The following is a 21054-nucleotide window of genomic DNA, read 5'->3' on the forward strand; positions in this document are numbered from 1 at the left end:
AAACACAAGGGAGGTGCTATTTATCTCCTGGCTGTACATTCCCAGCATATGAAAGGGGTCAAGACTACAAACACATTGCTGGAAGCTGGAAAAGCCCCTTTATTTCTCGGCCGTTACAAAAGAGAACGTGGTTCCCATCCTGCTGTCAAATAGCATAAATCTCCATTTGTCAAATGTTTGACTAGAAGCGCAACTCAAAGAAATGCGTTGGTGAGACTATAATAAATCAAAAGTAACAACCACTCTTTGGAGGGAACCAAACAAACTGTGGCATTGTTTAATCAGACTGAGCTCTAATATCCTGGACCATTCCACTACTTCACTGTTTACACTGCACAGCCTTACCAACAAACAGCTCTTTTGGAGGAAACAGGAGAGAACAGCAAATGAATGTAGAGAATAAATGAATGTAGAGAACCGCATAAATGAATCATAAAGAAGCAACCATTTAACAAAAAACTGAGCTGAAAGCAGTAAAATTCCAGCTGCATGGAAAAAAATGTAAGTCTTCAATCCTAGGAACACCAAATATGAAGTAGAGATTTAACTAAAATAAAGCATAATTTTAAAAAGGTCAACTTAACTTGAGTTATAAACGATAGCTCAGATCAGTAAAAAAAAGCATAAACTTTTTTGTACAACATAGCATTAAAACAACATACAAAAGGAATTGTTAAAAATACAGTATGACTTATTTTACTGGACAATTTAGAAAGTAAAGTGAGAAAATTATACTGTTAACTTCCTCTGTTTTGAATTTAATGGTAAATGAGAGATTTACTTGAAATATTTCAAATTTTAGACAATTTGTCACACATCATATAATCTAGAACAATGCATTAAGTGATTACTCTCAACAAAATTAGAATTGTCACATTTTAATATGCTCTATACTGATAGCAACACATCTGCTCATTCATTTCTTTTCCTTTTTCAGAAAGGAATTGCTGCTAAATAGATAATTAAATACCTGCTGCACTCTGAAAATCAACTGTGTGATTTTATTTAACGTGATAAGATGTTACATAATTGTAAGAGCTTTGTTCATTTACTTATTGGATCTGTTTTCTATTCTGTTCACTAATTTTCCGTTTTGATTCTGAACTGAACATATGAACTACTCCAAGTTAAATTACTGTTAAAGGATCTAACGTTATCATAAAGTTCAGCTTTTTAGTTTACATCAAGTCAGGTCACTTGATCTCGACACTGGAGTCCAATGCATCTTTTAAAAAGTTACAAGTACTGCATGCTGCCAAAAGCATCAAAGCTTTGGAAGCCAGCAATCCAGGTTCAGATTAATGGTTAGTAAATAGGCTGTTAGTCATGTAACAATTCATCATTTCTCTCCACCCATGACTTTAAATGATGTGACCTGGTTCTAAAGACTAAGCCTGGCTGCGTATGCTCTGTTTCTTGCCTGCAATTTCCTTGTTAGGCTCCTCATCAATTATCTCAAGGCTTTGGCATAAAATCCTTCATCTTCACCGACTTTAGCTGAGTAAACCAATATCCACCAGGGAAGCTTAGTACTGAAGCCTTCAGCCCCTATAAAGTACTTCACAGAACAATTTTTGTTCATACATGCATATCTTCTCAAACTGCAACATAATCACTTAGTTTTTTCTCTACATTATAACAGGACTCCAAATCAAAAGTGCATTAATATAGTTTCTCAATAGTGAACCCAGAACTTTTAAAAAATACTTTTTCCAAAGTCCTCATAATTAGAAATTTTTAACATGAAGATATGTTTGGGGAGAATTTGTAAGGTTTGGAGATCAGGTTTGAGATGGAAAAAGTTGGAATTTAGAATACAGTATTTCTGTTTGGATTGGGCAAAATAGATTAGGTTTATTAGCATTAGGTTAGATTAGTGATAGGAACTTTGTATGGATTATTATTCATAGTAGTAACTGCTGTCTTTGCAAATAATAATACACCAGGTTTTGATTCCAGTCACAGTAACTATCTTCAAATTATTGTTGCAACAGAATAAACAGTAAAGTGTCATTTCCAAATCTTCTTTCAGTACAAGATGAAACTCTATCGAAGCTGCTAGCACAGCTTTAAAGATTTACTTCCTTAACTACTGTGAACTTTCGAGGAAATCTTGGGGAAGTAAATTTTTGCTATAGGGTTTGGGATGGCTAAAAATCCATCTACTTTTGAATTTGACATTTTTTCCAAATACCTATGTAATAACGAACTTCCCTATTCTGTCATGATTATGTTCAAGTAGGTGCATAAGATTGGGATACAGAGGTTCAAGTCCAACAGGCCATAAAGCATCTTCGTGTTCATCTCCATTATTGGACTGTGGTTACTACCTAGTTCCACTATGCGTTGAATCCTTTGATTCAGAACCAGAATCAGAATCAGGTTTATTATCACCGGCATGTGACGTGAAATTTGTTAACTTAGCAGCAGCAGTTCAATGCAATACATAATCTAGCAGAGAGAAAAAAATAATAATAAATAAACAATAATAAAGTAAATCAATTATGCATATTGAATAGATTTTAAAATGTGCAAAAGCAGAAATACAGTATATTAAAAAAAAGTGAGATAGTGTGAGATAGATTCAACGTCCATTTAGGAATCGGATGGCAGAGGGAAGTAAGCTGCTCCTGAATCGCTGAGTGTGTGCCTTCAGGCTTCTGTACCTCCTACTTGATGGTAACAGTGAGAAAAGGGTATGCCCTGGGTACTGGAGATCCCTAATAATGGACGCTGCCTTTCCGAGACACCACTCCCTGAAGATGCCCCGGGTACTTTGTAGGCTAGTACCCAAGATGGAGCTGACTAGATTTACAACCTTCTTCAGCTTCTTTCAGTCCTGTGCAGTAGCCCCTCCATACCAGACAGTGATGCAGCCTGTCAGAATGCTCTCCACGGTACAACTATAGATGTTTTTAAGTGTATTTGTTGACATGCCAAATCTCTTCAAACTCCTAGTAAAGTATAACCACTGTCTTGCCTTTTTTATAACTACATCGATATGTTGAGACCAGGTTAGATCCTCAGAGACCTTGACACCCAGGAACTTAAAGCTGTTCACTCTCTCCACTTCTGATCCCTCTATGATGATTGGTATGTGTTCCTTCGTCTTACCCTTCCTGAGGTCCACAATCAGCTCTTTTGTCTTACTGACGTTGACTGCCAGGTTGTTGCTGAGGCACCATTCCACTCGTCGGCATATCTCACTCCTGTACGCCCTCTTGTCACCACCTGAGATTCTACCAATAATGGTTGTATCATCAGCAAATTTATAGATGGTATATAGAGAGTAGAGCAGTGGGCTAAGCATACGTCCCTGAGGTGCGCCGGTGTTGATTGTCAGCGAGGAGGATATGTTATCACCAATCCACACAGATTATGGTATTCTGGTTAGGAAGTCAAGGATCCAATTGCAGAGGGAGGTACAGAGGCCCAGGTTCTGCAACTTCTCAATCAGGACTGTGGGAATGATGGTATTAAATGCTGAGCTATAGCTGATGAACAGCATCCTGACATCGGTGTTTGTGTTGTCCAGGTGGTCTAAAGCCCTTTGGAGAGCCATTGAGATTGCGTCTGTCATTGACCTATTGTGGCAATAGGCAAAACGCAATGGGTCCAGGTCCTTGCTGAGGCAGGAGTTCAGTCTAGTCATGACCAACCTCTCGAAGCATTTCATCACTGTAGATGTGAATGCTACTGGGTGATAGCCATTAAGGTAGCCCACATTATTGTTTTCAGGCACTGGTATAATTGTTGCCTTTCTGAAGCAAGTGGGAACTTCCACCCGTAGTAGTGAGAGGTTGACAATGTCCTTGAGTACTCCCGCTAGTTGGTTGGCACAGGTTTTATATTCACCAGGTTACAGTTTCCACTCATGAAAGTCAAAGATATGTGGGCATGGGTAAGGGATCTTCCATAACAAGAGTAACACAGAATGCTGGAGGAACTCAGCAGATCATGTCATAGAAACATAGAAAATAGGTGCAGGAGTAGGCCATTCGGCCCTTCGAGCCTGCACCGCAATTCAGTATGATCATGGCTGATCATCCAACTCAGAACCCTGTACCAGCCTTCCCTCCATACCCCTGATCCCTTTAGCCACAAGGGCCGTATCTAACTCCCTCTTAGATATAGCCAATGAACTGGCCTCAACTGTTTCCTGTGGCAGAGAATTCCACAGATTCACCACTCTCTGTGTGAAGAAGTTTTTCCTAATCTCGGTCCTAAAAGGCTTCCCCTTTATCCTCAAACTGTGACCCCTCGTTCTGGACTTCCCCAACATTGGGAACAATCTTCCTGCATCTAGCCTGTCCAATCCTTTTACGATTTTATATGTTTCAATAAGATCCCCCCTCAATCTTTTAAATTCCAACGAGTATAAGCCTAGTCAATCCAGTCTTTCATCATATGAAAGTCCTGCCATCCCAGGAATCAATCTGGTGAACCTTCTTTGTACTCCCTCTATGGCAAGAATGTCTTTCCTCAGATTAGGGGACCAAAACTGCACACAATACTTCAGGTGTGGTCTCACCAAGGCCTTGTACAACTGCAGTAGTACCTCCCTGCTCCTGTACTCGAATCCTCTTGCTATGAATGCCAGCATACCATTTGCCTTTTTCACTGCCTGCTGTACCTGCATGCCCACTTTCAATGACTGGTGTATAATGACACCCAGGTCTCGTTGCACCTCCCCTTTTCCTAATCGGCCACCATTCAGATAATAATCTGTTTTCCTGTTTTTGCCACCAAAGTGGATAACCTCACATTTATCCACATTAAATTGCATCTGCCATTAATTTGCCCACTCACCTAATCTATCCAAGTCACCCTGCATCCTCTTAGCATCCTCCTCACAGCTAACACTGCCGCCCATCTTCGTGTCATCCGCAAACTTGGAGATGCTGCATTTAGTTCCCTCATCTAAATCATTAATATACATTGTAAACAACTGGGGTCCCAGCACTGAGCCTTGCGGTACCCCACTAGTCACTGCCTGCCATTCTGAAAAGGTCCCGTTTATTCCCACTCTTTGCTTCCTGTCTGCCAACCAATTCTCTATCCACATCAATACCATACCCCCAATACCGTGTGCTTTGAGTTTGCACACTAATCTCCTGTGCGGGATCTTGTCAAAAGCCTTTTGAAAATCCAAATATACCACATCCACTGGTTCTCCCCTATCCACTCTACCAGTTACATCCTCAAAAAATTCTGAGATTCGTCAGACATGATTTTCCTTTCACAAATCCATGCTGACTTTGTCCGATGATTTCACCGCTTCCCAAATGTGCTGTTATCACACCTTTGATAGCTGACTCTAGCATTTTTCCCACCACTGATGTCAGACAACGTTGACTGTTTATTCCTTTTCATAGATGCTGTCTGACTTGCTGAGTTCCTCTAGCATTTTGTGTGTTACTGTGGATTTCTAGCATCTGCAGAATCTCTTGCGTTTATAACTTGCTTATCAATTTCACAAAAGTGTATTTCCAGAATTTTTCTTACAATATTTTAATAGTCAAGATTATTAAAAATTCCCTATTTCATAATCGTTAATCAATCTCTTAGGCTTTAATTTATCTACAAGTGAAATCTCACCCCAACAGGGCACCTGTGGATATACAATACTTAGGTTTCCTGTAGATAATTTATAACTGTATCAAAGTTTATTGCAAAGTGAAGAACATATTAGTGTAAACAGAAAACTGGCTGGCTAATAGGAAATACAGAACCAGCGTAACCAGGTCTTTACCTCGTTGGCAATGTCCTGTCAAATGGTGTATATTAAGGATTAACGCTGACCCTCAATATTTTACAATCTATATAAATGACTTGGATGAAGGCACCCAGGTATATTTGCTAAATTTGCTTTTGACAAACAAATTAAATTGTGAAGAGGATGGATAGGCTAGGCTCATTTGAACTCATTTGAGTTTAAAAACTGAATCTTAAGGTATTGACAGAGTGGATACAGAGTGTTTCCTTTTGTGGGAGAATCTAGAAAAAATGATTCCTGATCTTAAAAAATGCTTCGTATTTAACAGGGGCATTTATAAAACATTACGAAATGTTAGCTGGGCCACAGCTGGATTATTCTGTATGTAGTTCTATTTGTCACAAAAATGTGATTGCACTGGGGAAAACACAGAGGAGATTCACCAGGATTTTGGAGGATTGGAGCATTTTCCGACACTGAAGAGACTGGTAGCTTGGGTTTGCTTTACTTGGAGTGGCTAGTGGTGATGTGAGGAAACATATTTTCAAGCAGACAGTGATTGAAATCTGGAACACGTGAATGGCTGTGGCGGTACTCTAATAAGACTTAAGTATTTAGATAAGCACTTGAAACATAAAGCCATGGAAGACTATAGGCCGAATGCTGGAAAACGGGATTAGCATAATAGGTACTCAAAGCCTGGCATGGTTATAGCTTGGGATATGTTTCCATGATCTGAGTCGATAGCTGTTAGACAGAGAAGAGGTGATTTTTTTTTTGGTCTCTCAGAGGATTGCAAGTCTTTGGAACACTCTCTCTCCCCAAAGGGCAGTGGCAGCAGTCTTTGGATATTTTTACGGTGTAAATTCTTGGTGAGCGAGAGGGTGAAAGGTTACACAAGGTAGATAAAGATATAAAGTTAAGGTCACAAACAAATGAGCCTTGATCTTATTAAATGGCTGAACAGGAAAACAACGAAGTGGCCTACTGCTATTTCAAATGTGATTGCTGGTAATATTAATATTAATAAAATATTACTTGGATTTTCACTGTTAAATTTAGCAGAGCTCATAGCTTGGTTTGTAACAGGTTGAGTGTATGCTTAACAATAAAGGAACTTTAATACTAAGGTGCACGAGAGTTTCTCCATAAATAAATATACACTTAAAAGCATCAACAAAAGCTGTTGCTAAGTGTCATTAAAACCTAACTATTTCTAATACTTATAACAGAAATGCAACCCAAACAGAAAGATAAAGAACAAGCTTAGGCATGCCCTTTTAACAATCAAGTCAGGGGCACACAACAAGGGACATAAAGGAGACAGAGCAACAATTATTGCCTACGTGGGTGGTGCAATGCAACAAACAGTAAACAAAAGCAGGAGGCTTGATGAGCTGTTCTCCACCCCACTGATCAGAGATGAAAGGACATGGCAAATTTAGTAGCTACCTTGAGTAAGAAATTCATATTCACTAATCAGTTACTGCAATCAAGTTACAAAAAAGATCATTAAAACAAACTGCACTACAGGTACTGCAAATCAGTTTAGAGTCAAATAGGACAAAAGATACAAATTTAGGGCCAGTCATTTAACTACCTAAACACAGGACAGCAAGTTATATTTAATTCTTCTACTGCAACCACTACAGAGTGAAATAATTATGCTTATATGAACTTCATTTGCTGTAAAATGCTTCAGATGACTTGACACCTGATTTAAAATTGAAAGCTTTATCTTAAAACAGCGATTTCTAAAATTTGGCATGATGAAAGCTGATTTATTTTTGTTTAAACATGAATAATATTTATGAAGTGTCCATGAAAATGCTTAATTTGATATATTCAAAGCAATAAAGTTGTGGTCACTTTACTTATATCAAGGAGGACTAAAGCACTTGGCTAGATTCATTATCAAGTGCACATAAAAAATGTCTCTTAAGCTTAGTGTTCCTTTTATGTGATATAATGTGTCCTGTATATTTTACGTGGGTGGCTACCACTGTCTAGTTATGCAACTTCAACCACTGCCAAGTCCAGACATGTCAGCACAATCACCAACCAAAAAAGACAGTTATTATAGGCACAATGGCATATAAATGTTATTCATCTATGTTGATAAGATTAAAATAGACACAGCTGACATTAAAGAAAAAGTGGTTTGTATTCCCCTTTCAAAATCATTACCCAGACTTCAATTAATAACACAGAGCCCTTAATTTATTTTCCTTTAGACTTCTTTACAGCTTCAGTGAATAAGACTTCCTGCAGCAAAGTTGCTAGGATGCAGCAACATTATCAGTGCAAGAACTATAATGCACAAAGGAACAAGCCCCGGCTTGTAAGCAAGCTTCGTAAAATTTTTTAAAGAAAAAAAGTTCTCTAATTTGTGTTCTGTTATGGAATGGGAGACTGGTTTTCAGTTGTTCCCCAAATCAACTTCTTTAATCATGTCTTCCATACATTACCTGACTTTGCGTTGTATGCCATTGCCTCTCTACTGAATACCATTCTGTCACATTTGCATACCATTCCTTGGAAATAGGCAATCCTTTTGTGGTACAACTGCTTGGTGCACTTTTTCAAAAAGTGAAAAGATATGAATCAGTGTGGATTCCCATTAACCTGGCCAACGGTTAATCACGGCAGCCACTTATTTGGGAGAACTTTTAGAGAACAGGAGCCAATTGAGAAAATAGCTGGGATTCCCTGTGTTTAGTTGGAACACCATGGCGCTTAATTGGGACAGCAGAATGCTGCTTAACAGTTTCATACTGGCATCAGTTGCGTGCAATTGTGTGGCCATTAGACACTACGCCATACTTAAAGCAAACAGTTATTAAATAGCATCAGTTGTGTGTGTTTGTGGTATGTTATCCATTTGGGCCAATGGACGCTGATTTAAAAAGCAATAATTTTTGATGATTTTGTTTTTTATTTTGAATTTTAAAAAAATCAGACCCTTGCGGAGATGCAATGAAAAGATGTTAACACTAACTGAAAAAATTCCCTACTAAACTAAATTAAAAGCCATCCATCCACCTAACACTATTCATTATCAGCTAGCAGAGGTGACTGGAGTGCCAAAATCTACAACTGCACACTTGATACGTCTGCAAGATAAACAGCGAGAAGAATGGGCATTATGTGAGGGCTAACTGAACATCCCAAAAATGAAATACAGATGGTGAAGAGGCCTTCAATTAATGGTTTTCTATTGTAACTGGATGAAATGCGAATGGCAGTAGACCAACATTAAAAACAAACAAGTCAGAGAAGCTAGCTAAGAAGTTGGATCACAAAGATTTTAAAGCAACAAGTGGGTTGGTTTTCTAGATTGAAATGTTGGCACCACATTAAATTCATGAAAGCACATGGCAAGAACAATGGTGCTGATGCTGTAAATGCAGAAACATGGAAATCTACCAAACTTCCCAACTTGCTTCAAAAATTTTGCACAATAGCGATGAAACAGGCCTTTTTTAAAATCGTGCCATGCTGAACGGTTCCTTTAGCTATAAACGTGCAACACTATCTGGTTAAGCAGAAAGCAATGCATTGTATAGATTGATTATCTGCATTAGGTGTCTGTCCTGATTTTGTTCATTTACAGTCAATCAAAAGAACACAACAGCATATACTGGAAGAATTATTCCTGGATACATTTTAGGGACTAAAAAATTTTTTTATCATACTATGGTAGCATTGCTAGTATTCTAATTTTTTTCTGTATTTTATTTAAATACATAATTTGTTATGTAGCTAAACTGTAGTTTGTCTTTTTTTTAATATACCTTTTTAACTATTTCCATGAAACTTCAGCTAACTGGGGCAGCCACTTAATTGAACCAAAATGTTCTGGTTCTGATGTGTCCCAGTTACTTGGAATCTACTGTATTGCTATAACATCTGTTCTGGAATAAAAACAGTTAAATGCAGCACACTATTACACTGTTCAAATATGTAAAATGCTTCACTTATAATGAACTGTTTAGAAATGGGATGGCAGTTATTGGGTAATCATGGGTGGTGTTGCTGAGGGGAAAATTTTGATAAATACACCATGACTTTGTCTTTGCATGCAAAAAGGTTGAATTTTAATGTTAACCCAAACAAACAAATGTAAATATTTTATCCAAGAAATGGAATATAAGCAGAGAACTCCTCCCTCAATACTGTTCTGCAAAAGATTGTGTGCTTAGGTCTTTGGAAACACATTATCCATTAGAACAGAGTATCTTATTCTAACTGGCTAATTAAAATGTAAACTTATAATTTAATAAATTGAATGAGTGCTAAGTGACTCTGATAGGCCTTGAGGGAAAATAGATGGGTTCACCTCCTCCAAAAACTAAGATGAACAATTGTACATTGGCAATGGTGGCAGGTTTTGTTTCATTTTTCTCTCCCATGCAGAAAAGGATGTGTGGGCCTCAACACTGTTTTGTGCAAGTCTTGCAAACTGCAAGACTGGATGGGTGGCATTTAGGATTAAGAAAATTCCAGATATGGAGCTCAAGTAGGTATCTAGGTTTGGATGTAGATGGTAAGGGGTTGGTAAATTTCTTAGTGCAATTTTTATACATAAAGTCATTCAATATTAATATTTTGAGTACAAATAATTGCCATGCTTTGAAATATGTAACAAAATAAACCAAAAAATCCCTCCAACCTAAAATTAAACTTAAAACTATGAAAATTACAAAAGGAATCATGTTCATTAATATATGCACAACTAAATCTTACTTTGATTTGTATTAAATGTTTAGTAAATGTTAACTGCGAGCAATATTACTGTAAATTTAGTGTCAAGTAATGTGAAAACTGAAATTCAGAGGCAACATATATTTCAGTATGAAATCTAGACCAGGCTGACATTCGAAATTGCACTGGGTAGAAAATTAATCCAGGCTGTAGCAACTGGTGCATGTAAAAGACCCCATGGCAATATTTGAGCTGAGAAGTAATGGACAATATTTATCAGCCAGTATTATCAAAGATTATTTGTGCTGTATGAATATTTCATTGTATCTAAGCTGCTGTGCTCAAACTGCTGGCTACATGTTATGTCAAAAGCATTTTGTTATTCATAAGAAGCTTCAAAACATACTGAGGTTTTGAAAAGTGTTATAGGGATGAAAGTCTTTTCTTTCCCTTTATAAAAGACTTTGAAAACAAGAAAAACTACAAATTATTTTAGGAAAAAATACCAGCTGTTGATTAGCATATGATGAACAATGATATATTTAATTTCTGATATTCAGAATTAATATTTTCACTTATAGAGTATCCACAGTATAATTTTTTAAAAATTAAAGCTTGTAGTTTTGACCATAAATGTTCAATTTTAGTTATTTAGCTTTCAAGTATAAATTTATCTGTTCCTAAAAGCTGATATAGCTGGGGATGGTATAGGGGATAAGCTCTTACTACCTATTAAATGTTCCCAATGGTGTGTGTCTCAAATAACCTCTGATAACCAAGTCCAGCTCCTGGCCTTCACCTGCAGCTTAGCTACTAAGTGCAGCAGAACCATTTCTACTGACAAGGGAAGGGGCAAAGGTGGGTTACTGGCACCTTAAAACCAGTTGCTTTGGGCAGATGAGGCTCATTAGGCATGGTTGGCATCTCATCTAGAAGGAAAACTCTATCTTAAACCTCTGCTGCCTTGCGGCCCACTCACGGGGAAGGCTTTGGAAGTAAACCCAGAGGAAAAATCCAGAGCTGCAGTCCCTAAGGCAGTCCTACGTTGAGCTCAACACTGACTGGCAACTCCTGCGACATTGCTGGTGGCAAACTTTAACGGTCTCTGGTGTTCCTTAGGATTCATCAGTTGTGTGGAAAAGGGGAGCCTGCTACGTGAGCTGTACATGGAGTACAGCCTACTCTCCATGTCGTAATGCCCTGGCTTGCATATCATAGCAGGCAGCTGGGACACAAAATCCACGGTCAACTCCGACCAACAGAAGACCTTAATACGAGTTTATCGAAAAAGATACTTTAATTATAGGTTTTGGAACTCAATTTCATACCGTTCATATTTTTAAAGATAAATTAGTTGTTGATTTAAATTGCCAATTGTAATAATCCCTATAACATGTCTGGAAAAATCCACTATAAATAACCATATTATTTCCAGGAAATTTTAAAGCCACTCAAATAACAGCAAACTAATATAATGAGGCAAACCAATTTTGAGAAAATTTGTCATTTTCTATTAAATCAATATTATGTATTGTCTCAGAACAGTTATCAAATCCATCAGATTTGTGTTATGCTTGCAATACAAGATTCAGGCATGAAGATATGACTAACAAGACTTCAGTTGCTCCCTCTCTTTTTAATTATCAACTCTAATAATCAAACTAATTAGTGAGATTTAAAGCAACTGAGGAGAGCTCAGTTAAATAGTATGGAAAAGCCCAAGAGCGCACCATACTGGCTAAAATTATATACCACTAACAACATAAATATTACTGATGGTTCTAACTAGTAGAGACTATTGGCTCTTGGAATTACTAAATATGACCACAAGAAAACAAATCTTTATGTTATATATGGTGATATATATGTACTTTGATAATAAATTACTTTGAACATTATCCAGGATAACACAGGAGACAAATTATTTAAATAGCATAAATAATCCCACATAAATTACATAATTCAACAATTTCAATTGCAATAACAAAACACAACAGTGTACTGACAGCTATAAATGATTTTTATGGTTTGTAGTTATAACTAACCAAGGAATTATGAAACATTTTAGTTACACAATTCAAGTATTATTCATTTCATGCCTTGTTACAAGTTGAGTGACTGAATCATTTTATATTTAGTAAATACTGCCACTTATTGATCAGAGACAGAACTGCAGATTTTTTTCATCACTCATGAGATAAGTTACAAAGATTCCAAATATTGATCATCATCTGTGGTAACCTTAATATATACTAATAGTGCTTGTAGAATAATCAAAACAGTAACGAATATCATTTCACTAGTTTCCAATCATGTCTTAAAACAAAAATTCATTTTTGAGCTAAACATAATGGCCATTTTTTTTAAAGTAATACTGAGGCTAATTGTGCTTTTTGCCTTTTCTGACAAAACTTCAGAAAAGGATAGAAAGAACAGAAATATTTGAATTCATGATGTCCCAGGTGTGTTTTTTTCCCCACAAAGTGAAATACTTCTGAAATATAGCTACTGTTGCAAAATATTCCAGCAGCCAATTTGCACACATCAAATTCCCACGATCAATCAGATAACCATTTTTTGGAGTCATTCACTAAGGAATAAATATTCCTCAGGCTATCAGAAGAATTATTTTTATTTTTGAAAATCGCACAATAGGATTCTTTGTCTACTTGAGAGAAAAGACAAGGCCTTGGTTTTAATGTTTCAGTTGAAAGATAGAAACTCCAACTAATACTTCGATCCCTCTGAATTTGATTGGATGTCCTAAGTTACTGAAGTAAACTCTGGGCTACTTCAGGTGTCACCCCTAGACCTATGCCATCCTGCACTTTTGCTAACTTCCAGCACAAAATTGTTAAGACTAAAGGAACATAATCTAAGCCATGTAGCAAAGGAGGCTGGGACGGGGGGAGTGACTTTATAAAGGTTTGTAAACTCATGAGGCATAAATAAGATGAATTGTCCTTTCCTCAGGAGAGGGGAGTCTAATACTAGATGGCGCACATTTAAGGCGAAAGAGGGAAGATTTAAACGGGACCGGAGGGGCAATAATTCCCTGACAGAGGGTGGGGGGTATTGTATATGGAAAGACCTGCCTGAAGAAGCGGAAAGAGACAGGCATAATTGCAACGCTTAAAAGACATTTAGATAGATACAGTACCTTCTAAAAGTATTCAGCCCCCAACCCTTTGTTCACATAAATGAGTATTACAACCAGGGAATTTGATCAATTTAACTGATATTTGCATTTGTGAAACACATGTTGCTCTTTTTTTTTTACAGAAGAGCCCAAAAAACAGGGAAAATTGTAAAGATCGAAAAACTGAAATTTAAAAACGAAAACGTCATCAGTTTAAAAGTATTCACCCCTCCCTTTGCTCACTACATAGTTGAACTACCTCTTGCAGCTATTACAGCCAGTAGTTTTTGTTTCAATAAATCTGTAATTGATTTTGATTATTAAATTTGCACAATGTGATGAAACAAGATTCGCAAAATTTCTCCAGCTGTGCCAGGTTAGTAGACAGCAATCTTGAGGTCTTGCTAGAGATGTTCAATCGGACTGAGGACAGGACTCTGACTGGGCCACTCAAGGATAGCAATTTTCTTCATCTGAAGCCACTCCATGGTTGCTTGCTAATGTGCTTTGGGTCATTGTCTTGCTAGAAGACGAACTTCCTTCCCAGTTTAAACTTTTTGCAGAGGCTAGCAGGTATTTATCCAGGATCTCTATTATTTAGAAGCATTCATCTTCCCAAAAAACCTGACTAAGTTTCCAGTCCCTGCTATTGAAAAGCATCCCCATAGCATGATACTATCTCCACAATAGTTCACAGTAGGCATGGTATTACCTGGCTGATGCACAGTATTAGATTTATGCCAATACGTACCACTTAGTGTTCACGCCAAAAAGTTCCACTTTAGTCTCATCCTACCACAAGACCTTCCACGTCTTCACAGTATCTTCTAAGTGACGCCTTGCAGAGTCTCTACGGACAAGGATATGCTTTTTCTTTATCTAGAGCTTCTTCCTTGCCACTCTTTGATAAATATCCCTTTTCTCCAAGGCCTTAGAGATTGTGGAGCCATGAACTTCATCTCCAGTTGCAGCCACTGGCTTCTTCAGCTCATGCACACCGACAGTAGCCTCTCTTACAAGTTGCAGTTTTCGCTGGCGACTAAGATTAGGGAAGTGACCTGACTTAGTGTGGCTGTGGTTTTTTTTACCCACTTTTTCCACAATGGTAGGCACTGAGTTCTGAGGTACGTTCAGTATCTTTGGCATAGTCTTGTACTGTTCCCCAGATATGTGCTTCTCTGCTATTATTTCCCTGACTTGTCTTCAGTGCTCTTTTGTCTTCATTTTGGTTTGGTCCATTGAAAATCAACCATACTGTTGGAACTTACAGAGAGAGAGGGTATTCATTCTTACGAATTCATTCAAAACAGGTGATCCTCCAATTTTCTACATTAACAAATTGTGTGTGTTGGTAATATGCAGTGTTGCACCTGAGGAAAGTTAGTGTAGTAATTACAAAGGGAAGGAATACATTTTCAGCCTCACAATTTTAGTTTTTAATTTTTAGTAAATTGTTGACAGGCTTTAGAATTTTTTTGGTTTTACATAATGAACACTGATTTGTAGATTAGCTCAAAAAAAACTTATTTCAATATATTTTTTAAATTTAGTGAACGAGACACTAAAATGTGAAAATAGTTGTGGGGATGAATACTTTCTCAAGGCACTGTACACCGATAGGGAAGTTTTAGAGGGATATAGGACAAATATAGGCAAATGAGATTAGCTCAGGAATCTACCTTGGTTGGCATGGATGAATTGGACTGAACCATCTGTTTTCATGTTATATGACTATATGACAATATACCTGCCTGCATGCTAATTTACTGTAATAACCAAATTTTAGATAGGTTAATTAAAATATTTCAATTAAGAGAATAAGATAACTTAATCCAATAAAGTCAAAAAGTACATAAATAGCACTCACTCAGGTCTTCTGCCAGCTGAACTCTCCTTCCTGTCAAGAGCTGAACTTTTTTATCAGCGTCTTCTGCAAAGTCCTCCAATACCTCCTTCACATTTTTTTCAAGGCGTCTCACTGATATTGACAGAAAAAAGGCACTTAGAGTTAGAAACAAAAAGATATATTTTCTTCGTTAACTTATAACCACAAGATAGACATATAACTTTGCTGTCATTGAATAGTGCTGATGTTACTAACATTGTGGAATTATTTTGAGTCAACTTAGAAACAAACTGACTTGTGCAGCTAGCATAGTGATAAACAAGTAACTATCACAAAATATGTCACATATAGAAAATTGAAATGATTACTTACTTAACTTTTTTGGCAAGATAAATAGTTTATGACATACCTATCACATACCTGTTGGCCAGAAAGAATTATCATCTATAAATCAGTTAACTGGAATGAGGCAAGGGCAGTGGAAACAGACAAAACAAAAGTCTTTGTTCTTTCCATGTGGTTGCAGAATTAGAGGTGGCCATTTCATGAGATTGTCCTTGCAGCTGCCATTTTGTGAACTGTTTGGTGAATCGGTTCCTACTCAAGGATAACTTAAACAGAGCAACTTAACATGGACACAAGGATTTTCTGCTAATAGTCTTTGAAACCTGAAACCTTAATGTTTAGGAAATACTGAAAAGGAGTCAAAGGAAAAAAAAATCAAGTGAGTATCCTGTAGGAAATGGATCCCACAAGTTGCAAAGATTCAATCACAGAGTTGTACAACACGGAAACCACTTCCATACCAACGTTTCTGTCCATTGACATTAATGCTATTGGCTTGTAATAGGATCATATCCTTCTATGTCTTGCCTACTTACGTATAGAGATATTTGCCTTTTAAATATAGTGGCTATACCCAACACCACAACAACTTCTGGCAACTATTTTTTTAATGCTGTAAACAAAACATCAAATGTTGGTAAGTAAACTCTTAGAAGTAAGATGACTTAGCATATTGGATCCAGGACCAACAGTCTTGTCTACATTCTTCAGTTTTGCTAAGATTATAAAAAGCAAATTTCTGGCCATCTTCCTAAACTTAAATCATATTTGCAAGATACTTATGATGCCTATGATATATGATTGTCTGTTTGGACTTTAGCAAACCCTTTAACAAGGTGCCACAAGGTACGTGTCCATGGAAACGAGGAAGAGCTAGTTCGATGGATCATAATTGGCTTGGAGGTAGAAAACAGAGGATGGTGTCTGAAGGTTTTTTTTTCCAGAATGGAGGTTGATGAGTAGTGTGCTGCAGGGGTTGGTGTTAGGCCCTGTCATCAAGAACACCCAGCCGGATGTGAGATCAGGCAGGAAGTGGTCAACCCGTGTAGCAGTTGATGAGGCAGAGTCTAGATTAACATAGAAACATAGAAAATAGGTGCAGGAGTAGGCCATTCAGCCCTTTGAGCCTGCACTGCCAGTCAGTAAGATCATGGCTGATCATCCAACTCAGAACCCTGTACCAGCCTTCCCTCCATACCCCCTGATCCCTTTAGCCACAAGGCCCATATCTAACTCCCTCTTAAATATAGCCAATGAACTGGCCTCAACTGTTTCCTGTGGCAGAGAATTCCACAGATTCATCACTCTCTGTGTGAAGAAGTTTTTCCTTATCTCGGTCCTAAAAGGCTTCCCCTTTATCCTCAAACTGTGACCCCTCGTTCTGGACTTCCCCAACATCGGGAACAATCTTCCTGCATCTAGCCTATCCAATCCCTTTAGGATTTTATACGTTTCAATAAGATCCCCCCTCAATCTTCTAAATTCCAACGAGCATAAGCCTAGTTCATCCAGTCTTTCATCATATGAAAGTCCTGCCATCCCAGGAATCAATCTGGTGAACCTTCTTTGTACTCCCTCTATGGCAAGAATGTCTTTCCTCAGATTGGGGGACCAAAACTGCACACAATACTCCAGGTGTGGTCTCACCAAGGCCTTGTACAACTGCAGTAGTACCTCCCTACTCCTGTACTTGAATCCTCTTGCTATGAATGCCAGCATACCATTCGCCTTTTTCACTGCCTGCTGTACCTGCATGCCCACTTTCAATGACTGCTGTTTCGTGACACCCAGGTCTCGTTGCACCTCCCCTTTTCCTAATCGGCCACCATTCAGATAATAATCTGTTTTCCTGTTTTTGCCACCAAAGTGGATAACCTCACATTTATCCACATTAAATTACACCTGCCATGAATTTGCCCACTCACCTAACCTATCCAAGTTACCCTGCATCCTCTTAGCATCCTCCTCACAGCTAGCACTGCCACCCAGCTTCGTGCCATCCGCAAACTTGGAGATGCTGCATTTAATTCCCTCATCTAAATCATTAATATATATTGTAAACAACTGGGGTCCCAGCACTGAGCCTCGCAGTACCCCACTAGTCACTGCCTGCCATTCTGGAAAGGTCCCATTTATTCCCACTCTTTGCTTCCTGTCTGCCAACCAATTCTCTATCCACATCAATACCTTACCCCCAATACCATGTGCTTTAAGTTTGCACACTAATCTCCTGTGTGGGACCTTGTCAAAAGCCTTTTGAAAATCCAAATATACCACATCCACTGGTTCTCCCCTATCCACTCTACCAGTTACATCCTCAAAAAATTCTATGAGATTCGTCAGACATGATTTTCCTTTCACAAATCCATGCTGACTTTGTCCAATGATTTCACCGCTTTCCAAATGTGCTGTTATCACATCTTTGATAACTGACTCTAGCATTTTCCCCACCACCGATGTCAGGCTAACGAGTCTATAATTCCCCGGTTTCTCTCTCCCTCCTTTTTTAAAAAGCAGGGTTACATTAGCCACCCTCCAATCCTCAGGAACTAGTCCAGAATCTAAAGAGTTTTGAAAAATTATCACTAATGCATCCACTGTTTCTTGGGCTACTTCCTTAAACACTCTGGGATGCAGAGCATCTGGCCCTGGGGATTCATCTGCCTTTAATCCCTTCAATTTACCTAACACCACTTCCCTACTAACATGTATTTCCCTCAGTTCCTCCATCTCACTGGACCCTCTGTCCCATACTATTTCTGGAAGATTATTTATGCCCTCCTTAGTGAAGACAGAACCAAAGTAGTTATTCAATTGGTCTGCCATGTCCTTGTTCCCCATAATCAATTCACCTGTTTCTGTCTGTAGTGGACCTACATTTATCTTAACCAATCTTTTTCTTTTCACGTATCTATAAAAGCTTTTACAGTCAGTTTTTATGTTCCCTGCCAGTTCTCTCTCATAATCTTTTTTCCCCTTCCTAATTAAGCCCTTTGTCCTCCTCTGCTGGACTCTGAATTTCTCCCAGTCCTCAGGTGAGCCACTTTCTCTGGCTAATTTGTATGCTTCTTCTTTGGAATTGATACTATCCCTAATTTCTCTTGTCAGCCACAGGTGCACTACCTTCCCTGATTTATTCTTTTGCCAAACTGAGATGAACAATTGTTGTAGTTCATCCATGCAATCTTTAAATGCTTGCCATTGCATATCCACTGTCAAACCTTTAAGTATCATTTGCCAGTCTATCTTAGCTAATTCACGTCTCATACCTTCAAAGTTACCCTTCTTTAAGTTCAGAACCTTTGTTTCTGAATTAACTATGTCACTCACCATCTTAATGAAGAATTCCACCATATTATGGTCACTCTTACCCAAGGGGCCTCTCATGACAAGATTGCTAATTAATCCTTCCTCATTGCTCAATACCCAGTCTAGAAGAGCCTGCTCTCTAGTTGGTTCCTCGACATGTTGGTTCAAAAAACCATCCCGCATACATTCCAAGAAATCCCCTTCCTCAGCACCCTTACCAATTTGGTTCACCCAATCTATATGTAGATTGAAGTCACCCATTATAACTGCTGTTCCTTTATTGCATGCATTTCTAATTTCTTGTTCAATGCCATCCCCAAACTCATTACTACTGTTAGGTGGCCTGTACACAACTCCCACCAGCGTTTTCTGTCCCTTAGTGTTATGCAGCTCTACCTATATCGATTCCACATCCTCCCGGCTAATGTCCTTCCTTTCTATTGCGTTACTCTCCTCTCTAACCAGCAATGCTACCCCACCTCCTTTTCTTTCATGTCTATCCCTCCTGAATATTGAATATCTCTGAATGTTGAGCTCCCATCCTTGGTCACTGTGGAGCCATGTCTCTGTGATCCCAACTATATCATATTCATTAATAACAATCTGCACTTTTAATTCATCCACCTTGTTACGAATGCTCCTTGCATTGACACACAAAGCCCTCAGGCTCGCTTTTACAACACTCTTAGCCCTTACACAATTTTGTTGAAAAGTGGCCCTTTTTGATTTTTGCCCTAGATTTGCCACTTTTACTTTTCACCTTAAGCACAAGATGATGTTTGGGGCTATCCAGCTCGGCCGCCAGGGACGTGGATGGACAACCCACAAGTGGTGGTCATCTTCTACAGGTAAGGAGCACCGTGAGCTTGTAACACAAGAAATACGAGCGGTAGAAGAGGAGAAGAGGCTAGCTAAAACAGCTGGCCTGGCCAAACAAGGGGCTTGGACCTGGTGGGAAAGTGTTGAACAACGACACCTATCTTGGAATGTTCTGTGGCAGATGGAATCGCTCCGCATTTCCTTTCTATGCACAGCAGCATGCGATCTGCTCCCAACACCTGCCAACCTCAGCACCTGGTATGAAGGTAAGACAGACAGGTGTGCTGCTTGTGGCGAGAAGGGAACACTTCAACATATTTTGAGTGCATGCAGAGTCAATCTTTCCAGCGGTATGTACACTTGGAGACATAACAACGTTCTGAAAGTTGTAACAGAAGCAGTTGAGCAGAGAGTACTGCAGCACAAATTACCTCATGCCCCATGCTGCACAGAACATCGCATATCATTTGTGAAAGAAGGCTCCAAATCAAAGGTGTACAGCATAGGCCCACGATCAAGGACACTTTTTTCAGCCAATGATTGGTGTGTCAAGGCTGACCTGGATGGGAAAGGCCGTTTCCCAGGCAAATAGTTTTCACCACATTGTGTCCAGATATAATCGTATGGTCTGACACCAGTGGAGAAGTGGTTATTGGTGAAGTCACAGTTCCCTGGGAAGACAACACTGATGAAGCCCATGAGCGCAAGTTAACCAAGTATGCAGAATTAAGATCAGAGTGCAGAGACAGAGGGCGGAAGGTCACATGCTACCCATTCGAAGTAGGCTGCCATGGGTTTATTGCAGCACACATCAAAGTTGCTGGTGAACGCAGCAGGCCAGGCAGCATCTCTAGGAAGAGTTACAGTCGACGTTTCAGGCCGGGACCCTTCGTCAGGACTAACTGCGGAAGTCTAATGCCCCACCTCCCCCTCGTACCCCATCTGTTATTTATTTTTATACACACATTCTTTCTCTCACTCTCCTTTTTCTCCCTCTGTCCCTCTGACTATACCCCTTGCCCATCCTCTGGGTCCCCCCCCCCTTGTCTTTCTCCCTGGGCCTCCTGTCCCATGATCCTCTCATATCCCCTTTGCCAATCACCTGTCCAGCTCTTGGCTCCATCCCTCCCCCTCTTGTCTTCTCCTATCATTTTGGATCTTGCCCTCCCCCTCCCA

The 21054-nt window shown here is 38.9% G+C and overlaps 1 protein-coding gene across 4 annotated transcripts in view; it reads right to left on the reverse strand.

The window, feature by feature from the left end:
- Positions 1-21054, reverse strand: part of opa1 (OPA1 mitochondrial dynamin like GTPase) — a 142427-nt gene that overhangs the window by 18300 nt on the left and 103073 nt on the right. For all 4 annotated transcript variants that reach the window (XM_072255295.1, XM_072255293.1, XM_072255294.1 and 1 more), the window contains one exon: positions 15427-15537. In XM_072255295.1, coding sequence (XP_072111396.1) covers positions 15427-15537 — 111 coding nt within the window. The remainder of the gene's footprint in view (positions 1-15426; positions 15538-21054) is intronic.

This window comes from Mobula birostris, chromosome 4 (assembly GCF_030028105.1).
Source record: "Mobula birostris isolate sMobBir1 chromosome 4, sMobBir1.hap1, whole genome shotgun sequence".
NCBI classification, from domain to species: Eukaryota; Metazoa; Chordata; class Chondrichthyes; order Myliobatiformes; family Myliobatidae; genus Mobula; species Mobula birostris.